The sequence below is a fragment of the Megalobrama amblycephala genome, linkage group LG18 (genome assembly GCF_018812025.1).
Source record: "Megalobrama amblycephala isolate DHTTF-2021 linkage group LG18, ASM1881202v1, whole genome shotgun sequence".
NCBI classification, from domain to species: domain Eukaryota; kingdom Metazoa; phylum Chordata; class Actinopteri; order Cypriniformes; family Xenocyprididae; genus Megalobrama; species Megalobrama amblycephala.
The window spans coordinates 9619411-9634777 of NC_063061.1; the positions used below are offsets into that span (position 1 = coordinate 9619411).

The 15367-nt window shown below is 38.5% G+C and overlaps 1 protein-coding gene across 1 annotated transcript in view; it reads left to right on the plus strand.

Annotated features, from left to right (window-relative positions):
* Positions 1–15367, plus strand: part of chm (CHM Rab escort protein) — a 94406-nt gene that overhangs the window by 39599 nt on the left and 39440 nt on the right. The window contains exon 9 of the mRNA XM_048165438.1: positions 10736–10813. Within this exon, the coding sequence (XP_048021395.1) occupies positions 10736–10813 (78 nt within the window). The remainder of the gene's footprint in view (positions 1–10735; positions 10814–15367) is intronic.

The window sequence follows — 15367 nt, forward strand, 5'->3', positions numbered from 1 at the left end:
AAATGAGAAAAACTAAGAAGAAACAGAGTTATTTCAATAAAAATATATCAAATGTGAAGTGTCACGCAGGGAATTCTGGGAATGTCAATTTACGGTTTTTCACTGTAAATTTGACAATGAATTGTTATTTTTCACTTCCAAAAACTGTGAATTTAATGGTATTTTACCGTAAAATTACATTAAATGTACCGTTAGATCTATTACAGTTATTCACCGTATATAGTACGGGAACTTTCTGTAAACCAATTAACAGTTTTTCACCGCAGCATTTTTACAGTCTTTTACCGTTAAAATCACGGTCATTTTTTACAGTGTACATTAAAAATGAAGATAGTAACAAAGATAATAAAGAAAAACACAAACTCAGTGTTAACCAACAGTCAAGATAAATGTTCTGCAGGAACACACATGTTCACTCTGGACACAATTACCTCTTACTGTCATTTCTTTATCCTGTAAATAGGCTGTAAGAAACATTTTACATTTATATTCAATTACATGTTGTTATCCCTTTACAGAATACTCTCATAAAATACTTGAGTGACATATTGACTTTTTAAATCTAAATTTAACTTTTAACAACAGATATTTCAGCAAAATGAATATTTTTGCACTGAATAATAGTCTCCCTCTCTCCCGCGTTCCGTCTGTCTGACACGGGTGCGCGTGCCGGTGCTCATTCAGTAAAGTTTGAAGCTTAACGCAGACTGTTAGGATGAGCCTTTATGCAAAATGTAAATGCTCGTGTGAATTTGTAACATTTACAGATAAGGATATAGCCGTAGAATGAACGTTTTACACTGAGGAAACACATGCATCTGTCAAAGCACATGACAGGGCAAGCCATTACGCTAATGCATTAGCTCTCGTACCATTCCCGCAGCAGCTCACACTGTTTACGCCACTATTTTTAGATGTATTTTGGTCCATAGAAATGTGTTATTCAGTGCTGTAATTTGACCCGACTGGCGGAAGTCTTCCATGCACGGTGGGTGGAGCCAACTAATTGATAATGAGAATCGTTGTCGATGATTTTCATTATTGATTATTATTGATTTTATCGAATAGTTGTTGTTTCTTTTCTTTTTAATGTAAGGAATATACAGTACATGTGTGAATTGTTCACAATAAGAGCTATGGCCCTGTTTACACCTGGTTTTAAGATGTGTTTTGGTCGATCAGATCACATGAATGACACTAAATACAAGTGTAAATGGGGTCTAAAATGTTTTGAGCTTGTCTAATTTCGGCCACTTCCAGAGGTAGTCGAAAACACATTCGACTGGATTGCTTTCGTAGTGTAGACATTCATGTGGTCAAATGCATTCGACCAGCCACAAAAGACCACCTACTGTCTGCCTACTGACCTAATGCGTAAACTTTATGGGAAGCACGCTAGCCAGACGGGATTACCGACTGAAGACACAAATTTGGTACGAAAAACGTACCAAGTACAATGTTCTCTCACCATTCCTGATTTCTAACAAACACTCACAGCATTCGGCGTGATCTTATGGGGCCAGTTGTTCAAAAGTAATCTGATCAGATTCCGGCTTTCGGATTGGATCAAATCTTGAAAATGGGTTGTTCAAAAGGAAAAAAGGATTCTGAAATCAGATTAGATCACAAAATCCAATCCTAGTTTTAATCTGGATCAAACCTTCAGTTCAAAACTTGTCAGTAGGATTTGGATAACTGGGGGTAGGATTTCAAGGTGGATTCTAGGAGGAAAACGTAGTAAAACTTTAAAACTGGACACATTTTTTTATTTTGCTCTTGATTAGTTTAACTGTTAAATAAATTAGAAGTGGACATTAACCTACGTATTTAGCCTTTCGGTAACCTACTGTAAAGTAAAAAAGATTTTGGTGCCATTGTGGAGTGTGATAAGTGAGGAGACAGGAGACAGATGTACGTCGAGTCAGTTTTACTCTCCACTTCAATACAACACAACAGCGGTACAGTGGTACAGCGGTAGAGCGAGAGATGTAAACAACAATCTCACAACGTTAACCCGGAAACCCGCTCCCTTAAAGGGGCAGTCTCTGGGTGAATGTCTCTATAAGTTCAACTTGTGGGCACCACACCATAAAACAATCCCCAAACAGCTGTAAATATCCAACAAAAATATTAAATTTAATTCAAAACCCATATTCTTTCTATCATCATGTCCCTTTAGGGGCTCCGTAGAGCACTGGTAATCCAGATTTGGTAATCTGGAAAAGTGTGTATCTGGATCATGGTGATCCAATCCAATTTTTCTTTGAAAAACCAGCACAAAAGTAAGATGGATTACCTGATCCTGGATAGCAAAACATGGGATTTCCAAATCCAGATCATTCTGATCCAGATTAAACTTTTTGAACAACTGGCCCATGGCTATCAGAGCAGAACCATAAGCTGAGCTCTCCGTATGTTTTTCCGTCTTCTTTCATATGTAAATTGCATGAGCTCATTTCATCCATTGGATTGAAAAATCTGAAAAATCTCATACATTTACCCACCCATAGACCCTCCCCTCAAAGAAATCAGCACAGAAGTGGTTGAAAGTGGACAAATGAGACAGATTAAAACACCAGGTGTAAATGGAAATGTATTTCCCTCGTCTACTTTCGTTTCATCTAACTTTAAAGTTTATGCCATGTACAATTTGCAAACGTGAGTTATACAGTTGTAGAATGTCACAGCAGACAGGTGAGTCTATTAAAGAATTAAAATGATGAAATGAAGTACCACAGATAGAGATGACAGAAGGATAAAAAGTTGGGGAGGAATGGAAAGAGATGGACCTCAGAGGGGACAAAAGCGAGGGATTGAGAGACAAAAGTCAGAAGGAGAGTACAAGCGAGGGAGGTGGGTTCATTCATCATGCTGATACCTGCTTGCAGGTGATAGATGGATAGATGGAGGTGCAAACTCAATAATGCTCACTCTCTCAGTTATTCACAGATCAGCGAGCAGCTCCGCTAATATAGTGATGAAATGCTTTACCGTCCTCACCCGCATTATCCCTCAAGTTTTGACAGCGGAGACTTTTTAATTTCTAAATAACCTTTGGCACTCTGACTGCCATCCTCCGTCTTCTGCACCCCGTTCCGGTTCCTCCGTCTCCGTCACTGGGATGTTTTTTTGGAGCCGGCGTGATCCATTCAGCCCGGTAAACACATTTGGCCGTGACAGGTTATGATTTGCACCTGCGATCACGGCGCTCCAATCAGACAACAGTCAAACAGAAACAGATTGAGAGGACGGGGAAATGCATTAATTAGAGGCGATGATTGTCTTCCCAGCATTCCCTCACACGCCGCGTTTCCTCTCTGTCATTCGTTTTCCTCCCCCTTTACCGTGTGTTCTCGGGGAGCAATAAACATTTAATTTATTCAGATCCAAACAGGATTTAATTTTCGCAGAGAAAGGCCTGCCAGCCAGCATGGCGCTTTGTTTTCTTTTAATTATTGGCCAACCATTAGCCCCCCACTCGGCTTCCAGCGCCCTAGATTACAAGCGAATTTGCCGGCAATGAACCTGACAGGTAAGTGGTCTTTGCTGCGTGTGGTAATTTTGTTTGTTTAGCATCTCCTGCACGGTAAGGGGATTTATTGTCGACGCACACAGAACGCTAATAAAACGTTCCCTCTTTTTTTCTTTCTTTTCTGTGGGCCTCCCATGGGCGCTCAGATGTTTTCCCCAAACCTGGTTTGGCTTTTGAGGAGGAGGAGCGTGTCCAAATGTGGCATCAGGTTTTTTGTTGTTGTGTTGCGTTGCTTTAATCAAGTGAAGCAAGCTTTTCTTGCCTTTGTTTAATAGACTGAGATCTAACAGGTCACAAGGGATGCATTCAAGATCTTTTAGATTAATGGCTTCAATTCCGGCCCATTATTGACTATCTGCTGGGAGATTGTGCAGAATGTTTTGCTCTTTTGTTTAAATAGGGTGAGCTTTTTTTGGTTCTCATCAAACAAATAAAAACAATTTTTATAAGTTTTTAATTTAATTGTATTTTAATTTTTTTATGTTTATCAAAATGGCATGCCTAATTGTTACTGCCTATTTTTAAGATTTAGACATGTAGTATTCATTTAAATGGATAGGCTTATTAAAAGATTAGTTCACTTTCAAATGAAAATTACCCTAAGCTTTACTCACCCTCAAGCCATCTGAGGTGTAAATGACTTTCTTCTTTCTGATGAACGCAATCGGAGATAAATTAATAAATATCTTTACGCATCCAAGCTTTATAATGGCAGTGAGCGATGCCAACGAGTATGAAGCTGAAGAAAGTGTCTCCATTTATCCACATCCATCCATCATAAACGTATTCCACTCGGCTCCAGGGGGTTAATAAAGTCCTTCTGAAGCGATGTGTTTGTGTAAAAAAATAAAATCCATATTTGACACTACGCTAGTTTACACTTTCTTCGTATGTTGAATATGGAAGGCGGTCTGGCAGAAGCTACATAGTTAAAATTGTTTTTTTTTTCTTTCTTTTACACAAATGCATCGCTTCACTTCACAAGGACTTTATTAACCCCCCAGAGCCGTGTGGAGTACATGTTTATGATGGATGGATGTGGATGGAAGCACTTTCTTCAGCTTCATACTCTTTGATTCCGCTCACTGCCATTATAAAGCTCAGATGCATCAGGATATTTATTAATATTTCTCAGATTATGTTCATCAGAAAGAAGAAAGTCATATACACCTAGGATGGCTTGAGGGTGAGTAAAGCTTGGGGTAATTTTCATTTGAAAGTGAACTAATCCTTTAACCCTTTAAATAACCCACTATCTCTTGATGAAGGATGATGGAGTGAGTTGCTCTGTGCATTTGTGCATAAAAATGGGTTAAGTTCATCAATAATAAAAGTACAACCTTTCTTAATGAATATTTTAAAATGTTATTCTCTTTATTTTTATTTCTTAATTTATCATTTATCATTTGTTCTATACTTAGACTATCATTCAAAAGATGTTTTTAAAGAAATTAATACTTCTATTCAACAGGGTTGCGTTAAATTGATCAAAAGTTGACAGTAAAGACATGAATAATGTTGCAAAAGATTTCGATTTCAAATAAATGCTGTTCTTTTGAACTTTCTATTCATCAAAGAATCTGGAGATAAAGTGATCACAGTTTTCACAAAAATTAAGCAGCACAACTGTTTTCAACTTTAAAGTGTGTAACGATCTTCATGAACTCAAAAGGGGAAATATTAACAATTAGTCATAACTCGTTATGATTAATTATAAATATTTGAATCACTTAATCAAAATTAACTTAATGTAGCTGAATTAATATTACAATCATTTAATCTGTTCGGCCAGCAGACACTCAGTATTGATCGTTTATCAACTTTTCAAGAAGGATATTTTTCCGTGGCCACAGAAAAATATTGCTTTCTTAGCAAGTAGCTGTGATCGAATCGTTATCAGGGACATTGGTTTTATAAGCAGACCAGAAACAACTCGCAAGAGTTTGCACACGTTTTATTTAACTAAATCACAAACACATAACTAAACTAACAAACACAAACATACCATTCACGCAGTGAGAGAGTGGAAAATGAATTTGAACCGTATCATAACAAGGGAATGAAACAATGGAAAGGGTAAATTAACCATTGCATGACGAACCATCAGTTTCAATACTATAAAGCACCTTTGTTAAAAGGGGTTCACAATCTTAATACTAAATTGCCATTTAGTGTTCAAACGATACTTGCAAATGCCTTAGCTGTCCGGATCTGCAGGCTCAGGAGAAATCCTTAATGGTTCGGTCCGCTGGCGTGGAAGTTGTAATCAATAACTTCTGCGTTGAATGAAGAAAATGAAGACAAACTTTGCGCTGTTAATTTGACTCTTTTGTGGTCGCTGCAGTTGTGCATGGCTTGAAGTGAAATGGAGGCCTACAACTTTGGCCCTCACTTTGTATCAACAGGAACAAAGACAGTCTTCTCCAGACAGTCAACACCTTCAAATCTTGGCTTGACCAATGAGAAAGGTGATTCCATTTTTATAAACCAAATGATTCTGGTGACCTGTGTTTTCCTGATAAAACACTGTCTTTGAAGTGGATTTGAAGAGCAAATAGTGATAGTGCTCAGTGGGGAAGCCAGACGTTACGGGGCCTGGCATGGGTAAAGGTTTGGAAGATTTTGAGCAATTGTGTGTTTTATCTATTCAGATGCTACAAGTGGATATTTCATGAAATTTTCCGTGTTTAAGTGCTATAATCGGGTCCCCGGTACATCTACCAGCCCAGAAAACGTGAAAAAGGATAACCCAGTAACTTTGTTTTGGCAAGTTTTTCTCTGCAAGCATGTGAAAAAACGAGCTGCTCAGATTTCACTCCCCCTGTGACATAGGAAGGAGGATCTTATTTTAATATTACTGCCCCTTAGTCTGCACGTTTCCACCCACAGCGCCGCCATTTTTTTCCGCAAGCGACAGCAGTGTACAAGTTCTAACGCCATGGCAAAAGTTCGAGCTAAGCATTCTAACTGTTCTGTCATTGGCTGCACAGACGAGCACAGAACTCTATTTAGAGTCTCGTTAGATTGGAGTTGACCCTGACAATTGCTAAAAAATGAGTGTTTTTGTCCAAACGATATTAGACCATTCACAGCATTTGATAGCAATTATAAACGTTAGCCTGGTGTGTATGGCTCTGTTTGGCAAACAGGTACACTATGTAGAGTGGGTGTTCATATGGGTTTTGCACAAAAGATTAACATGACGACACATGCTAGTCGATGAGTTCAACTCCACAGCAACTACATACATTTATCCACTAACCATTCAGAAATGTCCAGTTTCATTCTATAAGTTGTAACTTCTTCCTGAGTCTCTCCATCAGTGTCAGTTTGAACAATGTAAGGCTGAACACCATTACTGACAATCCTCATTTTGGCTGCGTGAGATCGTCCAGCTTTGTTGTTGTTGAGCAACCGAAGCGTGAGCTGTTAAAGCTCCACCCTCTTCTGGAAAGCAGGCAGGGAGCAGCAGCTCATTTGCATTTAAAACGGCGTGTTTTTGACAAGCTATAATAAATGATCTGTGGGGTATTTTGAGCTGAAACTTCAGACATATTTTGGGGACACCAGAGACTTATATTACGACTTGTATTGTGAAAAGGGGCATAATCGGTCCCCTATAATAAGAAATGTTTCTTGAGCAGCAAATCAGCATATTAGAATGATTTCTGAAGGATCATGTGACACTGAAGTCTGGAGTAATGATGCACTGTAATATTTTGCAGTGTTTTTTTACTGCATTTTTTAATCAAATAATTGTAGCCTTGGTAGGCATAAGACATTAAAATCTTTCTAAACCTAAACTTTTGAACAGTAGTGTACGTTAAGTATTGAAACCCATATCTTAGCACCAAGTGGCTTTTAGAAATGTCCTTTTTTTTATATGCCTTAATGTCCCTTTTCTAGATCAATATAAACAACACAAAGTAGAGCATCTTAACTTGCAAAGTGAAATTCGTTATGGATTGCAGCCTGTAGCTATCTCAACCTGTTATCTCTGAAAACACTAGGATATCATACCATTGCATTTCCTGCGGCATGAAAAAAGCTTCCGTCCTTACAGGGCTCTGTTCAATTTATTTGAAGCTCTGCCGTGATGTTGCCATTAGAGCCCGAAGCTTGTTTGTGCTTCTTGTTACATTACTTTTTAATTACAGAAATAACTAGTTGGAGGCAGTTGTTTTGTGGGGATGTCGGTGGGGTAAGGGTGGGGGGGGGTGTTAGGTGACGAGAAAGAGGGAGTTGTCGAAGATTTATTTTGGATGTGACCTTCTCCACACTCGCTGCAGCTGTAATCAGTGGAATTAATAGCATAATCAAATTATACACAAACTCATAAATCATCGGTGAGCGCGCTGTCACAGCGTTGGGCTATTAATGGCCTCCATTGTTTTGCTACCGTATTAAAAAATCACGTCCCCTGATTCCCGTCTTGATAGGAACTGAAATGCCATTTAGAGGCTATAAAGAGCAGGGGCTTGTGGGGGTACTGGATTTTCACAACTGTTAATTTAGCCGTGATGGCGAGTGATGTCGCCAGGGCGAGTGCTGGGGCCTGGAGAGGGAAAGGCAGTGCCCACGCACTCCGCCCGACTGCATCATTGCAGCCGACAGCGGGCAGTTAATTAGAGTAATATCAGCTTAAACGTCTGTCAGTTAGGGTTAATGACATCAAAGGGCTTCCCTGCTGCCTCTATGGGGTTCTGTGGAGGACAGGAGATGGGCCCAGATGATTGCTGGCAGATTTAGCCTCTCTTTTTTTTTATCTTTGCACTTTATTAAGATGCCATGTCTCTATATTAATCTGGGCAGACAAGGCCAGAAGATTTTTTTTTTTCCTCCCTTGTTTAAGCTTGCAGTGAACGGCAAAGTGTCCTTTTCCACCTCACCATCTGTGTCTTCAGACATATTTATGTGGCGTAATACCCAACCTATGCCCTTTTACATACAAGATGGTGGCTGATGGATTTCTTTCAGTGTATATTTATGCCCTAATGAAAGAAAACTAATTATTAGACCACCACCCGATGTAAGGTTTGTGCCACAGCAGTATTGGTGATTACCAAAATCATTTTTTATGTTTCTGTAATGGTTAATCCACACCAGTATGCGTAGTGTTTCTAATGCTAAAATATAATTATTGTTGGGATTTAATGGATTCAAAGATCGATCGCACTAAAGTTTCATCAAAAGCAATCTTTGGGAACATCTAGAAACTATTTGCAAGTCAATTACAAAAGAGACTGTGGAAAAGTATATAAACACAATGCCAGCAAAAATGCAAGCTGTTATCAAGGCCAAAGGAGGCCATATAAAATAAAAATAAATTCCCTGCATTGTTGGGCATTTTTTCAACATGACGATGAGGATATAAAAGGTGAAAAACCTTCTGTGGACATGTATTGCACTCAATCTTAATACTCTTGAGTGCCTGTGGGGGATTCTGCAGAGACGAGTTGAGCAACACTCCCCAATAAAGATCAGGGCATTTAAGGAGCTCATCATCCAGGAGTTAAACAGGACAAATGTGACAATTTGTCATGAACTTGTACACTCCGTGCCAAGAAGGGTCAGAGCAGTATATTCAAAATTATGGAGGGCATACTAAGTGCTAGAATATTATACATTTGTTGAATTAAATCTAGGGTGTACTCATTTCTGCAATCCTTAATTTAAACAAAATTGGCTAATTTACTTATTTTATGGCTATTAATTTCATCTATTTCTCAGCTTTCGTTGTGCATATGTTTAATACATTTTAGTTTTGCCATCTTTTCATGAATTGTATTAGTGACCATAAAGAAAATACATCTTTTGTATTTGTTCAGAGGGGGTGTACTCATTTATGCTGTGCACTATATACTTTTATTCAACAAGGAAACATTAAATTGATCAAAAATCACAGTAAAGACTTGCAATTTTTACCAAAACTAAAAAAATTTAAGCAGCACAACTGTTTTTAAAATTTCTTGAACACCAAATCAGCATATCAGAATGATTTCTGAAGGATCATGTGACACTGAAGACTGGAGTAATGATGCGGAGTTTTTTTTTTTCTTCTTTGTCATCAATTTTAAAATATTACAACAACGACAAAAAATAATAATTTAAAAAAAAAAATTGACAGTACTTTTACTGAATGTTTTACTGTGTTTTTTTAATCAAATAAATACAGCCTTAGTGAGAATTAGACTTCTTTCAAAAACATAAACAAATCTTGTGGCTTGTTTCTTTAAAAATAATAAATAAATCATAAAAATAAATCATCTTTGTCTATTTATTTTAAAGGGTTAGTTCACCCAAAAATGAAAATTCTGTCATTTATTACTTACCCTCATGCCATTCCACACCCGTAAGACCTTCATTAATCTTCAGAACACAAATTAAGATATTTTAGTTGAAATCCAATAGCTCCGTGAGGCCTCCAATGGACACTTCCTCTCTCAAGATCCATAAAGGTACTAAAAACATATTTAAATCAGTTCATGTGAGTACAATGGTTCAATATTAATATTATAAAGCGACAAGAATATTTTTGGAGCACCAAAAAAACAAAATAACGACTTATTTAGTGATGGCCGATTTCAAAACACTGCTTCAGGAAGCATCGGAGCACAGATGAATCAGTGTGTAATCACTGAATGAATCAGGGTAAGTAATAAATGACAGAATTTTCATTTTAGGGTGAAATAACCCATGAGAGATTGTGCAAAACAGTCATTTTTTCTATGGTTAAGGGTGTAATCATGTAAAGTTTCATTAACAGCCTCTAATGGCTTATTGCAGAAATGGCAATAAGATAAAGGAAACCAATGTATAATACAGATATTTATATATCTATCTGTCCATTCATCTTTTTTTGTGTTTCTCTCTGTCAATTTAAGTTTGTTTCCAGGTTTTTTAAGAATATTTGAATCACTTTGTCTCTGTGTTTATAGTTTAATTAAGCTGCTATACTTTATCACCACAAAATCGCAAGAAAACTTTACTTGTGAAGGTAACACATTTTAAGATCTTGGTGACATTTTTGCCTTGTCAAATGAATTGGATTTTGTCCTTTTTGTGTGGACAAGGTGTGATCAGCCCTTTTAATGTCACGCCATCAGCTGTAATTACGGGTGTTTAGCAATTCCTTTCAGATTGGATGTCATATAAATAAACGCAAGCGTATGTAAGGTGTTACTTTTTTTTTTCTCCTTGCAGAATGTGTGCCGTATTTGGAGGAATTTATTGTCTGCGACACTCAGTGCAGTGCCTGGTTGTGGACAAGGCATCTAACAAGTAAGTAGTTCACCACTGATTCTGTTCTTACACTTTGACAACACACATTTAGACAAAAAACTCATAACACACAGAAATTCAATTAGATACATAGATTTACTTCCTCCTCTGGTTGATTCACACCACTCCAGTATCCCAAGGCTGATCAGAGCTCATTTGTGTACAGGGTACTCAAAAACAAGGCCAAGAGATGGCGCACATGAGTGAATGGGGTGGGGGGGATATTTGGAATATAGATATGAAATTAATTTTCAGGGAGACAGCGGTACCAGCCCCCCTTAAGCAGCCGAGCTCGGAAGACAAATCACAGACTCTGCCACTTGGGCCGGCGATGAGTGATGCCGCTTTTTCCTCGTGGCCTTACCTCCACTAATTGATTTTCATCTGAAGACAAAAAAGCCCTCTGTTGCTGCCTCTTAAAAAATGAGAGTTCATCTCCCGTCTCCCTTGATTAATCTGTGCTGATAATGTGCGTCAGGCCCCACCAGAAAGGCCTTTAATGAGTTTCAAAGGTGGATTGTTGTCATAAACTAGGTTAGATCTGGGTTTTTTCCCCTCTCTCTTTATTCCTCTCTCATTCTTTGGCCCTCTCTTTGGCGATATATTGAGTTTCTTTCATCTTGCTGGTGAATGACCCAGGGGGCTTGGATTCCTCTGGATGTAGCGCACGACACTTACACATGTGATAGCATTAGCTTACTAGTGTTAAGGCTATTGCGCACCTTGCCGGTGCAGCAGCGCTCAAATTAGATGTATTTCCCTGCTGTTTGATGTAAAATCATAAATTGATCATAAACTAGTAGATGGGCATATTACCTGACTAGGGGTCGGTAAAAAGTATAGATTTGGATGGATGGACTGTGATCATGTTCATTAGCTGGAAAAAAAGTCTTTAAGGAAGTGATTCCAATGGTATTGTTTCTCTGTGCCGTTATCGTTAAAGTTGTGGTGGGGACTCTTTAACATTTGGAACGATTTTTAAGACTATGGGTCCTATTTTAGCGATCTGAGCACATGGTCTGAAGCGCATGGCGCAGGTGCAATTAGGACATATCTGAATCCACTTTTGCTAGTTTAACAATGGAAAAAATGTGGTCGGTGCGCTGGGCACATGGTCCAAAAGGGTTGTACCTAGTCTCTTTATGACTCATGGGTGTGTTTTGGATGTAACGTGCAGTAAACCAATCGAAGTGTCATCTTCCATTCCCTTTAAAAGCCAGGTGCGCTTGCACCATTACATGTGTGTATTGCCACGATTGGTCAAATAATTAGCCAATTTAATTTGTCATTATTGCAAATAGGTAATTCTGATACTTGCAATGACTATCAATTTGTATCTTTATGTACACAATAATAATCTTTTACATTGTAATCCTTTTTTTAATATTTGGCATGTTTGTGTGCTGCTGCCCATCCCTGTGTGTGTTACAAGCAGTGTACGCGTGTTGTGCACCTACCTATAGGTGCATATTACTAACGCGGCCTTTAGATAACAAAAAAATACTGCGCCATTGACTTTAGACCAAGTTTTTGTTGGTCAATTGCACAGTTGTTTTCAGTTGCCTCAAAATAGCAACACGCCAACAATGCACCTGAACACACCGGCACGCCCGTGGGCGAACAGATGGGCATGAGTGCATTTGCTATCTAAACAACGTGGGCGCTGGACGTGGAAATGATAACTGCGTCAGGCTGAAACTAGCAAAAAACACTTGGTTCGCGCCTGGTGTATAATAGGGCCCAATATATTTATTGGAATCATTATAGCTATCGTCCTTTTCAGGTCTAAATTGCAATCTCAGTATTGTTTCTTAAAATCCCAAGATCACTCTTATGCTCCATGAAGCAGCGCACATCCAGGGCCATAGCCAGGGTTTTAGATCCCAAATTTGTGCTAGTTAGGGGGGTTTGGAGGCACCCCACCCCAAGAGAATTGTCATTTCTCTGATCTACATATATGCATTTGAAGACGTTTCAAGGCTACAAAAATTGGATAATAATAGCTTTAAAACCATGTCAGTGGGCAGTAGATTATTTGTCAATACCTGCTCTCTCCTCATCTCCATCACTCTTTTTTTTTTCCTCAGTCTCCTTATCTTGCCCTGTCTCTTCCCCTCCTAAAGCTGAGCTTTGACTTTTCATTTTCGTCAGTGTCAGTGAAGAAAGTAAACATAGGGTCAACTGATATTTATATGTTTAATGAATCATTTTCTTTCAAGTCAATTTACTGAAGGCTACCAGGAAATCTAGGTAACTAAGTTTATTAAATTCCTAATATGATGAAAATGACTTGTCTCTCACATTGATAGTTACGAATTACATGAATCACATTAATATAGGACTATTCAAAATGATGAAATTAGACAAAGTTTTAGTTTGCATTCCTGATTATTTTTGTTGCTCATTTAACATTTCTATCTTAAAACAGCTGTCAAACATGAAATTCTTAGTTTAGCTACTTACATCTTATCTCTCACTTTATGACTGCGTCACGCTGGAATTCACGCTCAGCAGCTTTCTGTGAACTACTTTGATTTGATTGGTCATCTCAAATATTTTTACATTGATGCTTTGCAATATCTTTATCTAGGTTCTGTGCAATATCTTTGCAGCACTTAAGTAGAGTTAATACTATATTAAGCAATTATTTCACAATGTTTATTATATACACCTCAGAAAAATAACCTCAAAATGGAATGGAATCAAAAGAAAAGCTTGTGAATCAGAATGAAATCTCATCAGGAAATGTGTAATGTTACCCATTTTGTAAACCCGACCAAAGTTTTGAAAAGTAATAAATTATATTTTAAGAGGTTGTTTTTGTTTGGCTGCAATGCAAAAAGTAGCTGACTGCAGAAAAAGAAACATCTTGACTAGCTGTGATATACAGGTCTTGACATTAACTTTTTTGCAAAGTTACTAGTCACTCAACATTTACACTGGCCACAATTTTGACATTGATACCATTGGGAAAATATGGTATAGATATTTTTATTTTTATTATCTCATAATTTGGCAGCAGGTAGCCTATATTAGGCTGCTGTCACAGACATAACTGATTGTGTTTACGTGAATACTTACCAAGACTGGCATTTTGACATTATTTTGTGTGTATTTGACTGATTAAGCCCTATACGCAGCAAAAAACAGCTTAATTTAGTCACGAGAGGCGGCTTTATGCTCGCACACTTTGGGTATGATCACAAATTATGGGCAATCCCACTCTGAAATTCAAGCCCTGTAACACCAGCAATATTCATCCAGAGCAAATGAAATGAGTGAGTGAGGGGAGGCGGGTTTGTGTCTCGATTCGCTGTCGGAGAGATGAGAGAGAGTGAGAAATCGCAGCTGGTATCATGTATCTATTCTGCAGAAAATGAGTATCAGAAGCATTTCAGATATTTCAGTATTGATATGTATCGAAAATCAATATTTTTTGACAACATTGCTCTTAGTTTATTATTTCAGATGCCTTTTTAAAAGAATACAATTGAAAAATGGATTTAGGCTATATATAAAATTTAACCTACCTCACACACACTGAAATCCACACACATTTGGCGGGTTGGAGGGTGTTAATGTCAAGCCCTGGTTTTGTGTCAGTTCTTCTATGACTAACACCTGCTCAGCAACATTTACCTTTCAGCAAATCAGGTAGGACTACTGAGCATATTTATTCTTTAACCAAGTGGATAACTTTTAAAATTTGTTCTCCCAACAAATCTTTCAGATTGTTTATTTGCTCCTTTAGTAGGTCATTTGACGGAGGTCAGTTTAGTTTTGATATGTGACGTCTGTCCCTGGATGCGGTCAGCCGTCCCTAACGTCAGTTCTACTTGAGCGGCCCAGCAGAAGGTGTTCCTCAAAACTTAACGTAGCATACGAAAAACAACCAAGATGACCTTAATTGGTAATTTACTGCAAGTTCTTCATGATCGCCACCAATGCCATGAAGTATAAGAACCCCCATATAACTGGAGCACTAAGAAGTTTCAAGGCGAATTCTTTCATCCATATTGGACCGGAGCCAGACTCAGCTGACCCAGGCTGGTCAGGATCTGGCTTGGGAGCTGGCAGAGCTCCAAACCGAGGTGTCCATCGGACCCTGAGCGCAGTCTATAAAGCATCGCCTAGAGTGTAGCGCAGACTGTCCATGCCCTCTTCCTCCAGAGGCGCCCCGTGTGGAGTCAGCCCTGCACTGGAGGTTAGCGCCATACATCATCCATGGAAAAAGTTTCATGAAGGTGAAAAAAAAGCTGGCAAGGTGTCTGGCAGGCTGAACAATGATTTTAATTTCCCTGGCATCATAAATTACCGCCCTATGTCTGCTCTTATTACAGACATAAAGCTGAAAAGGGTAGAGCCAGATTAATAATGCAGCAGAGGATTACAGACCCTCAAATCCCACCTGCCACTCCATGCGGAGGACGGTCCAGCACTGTCCGGTTTGTTACCACAACGACAGGCAACTCAATCACTTGTCCGAGTTTGTTTGTCCAAATTCATTTCACACGTCAAAAGAACTTAACTGGTGATAAAATCCCTCTTTTGGAG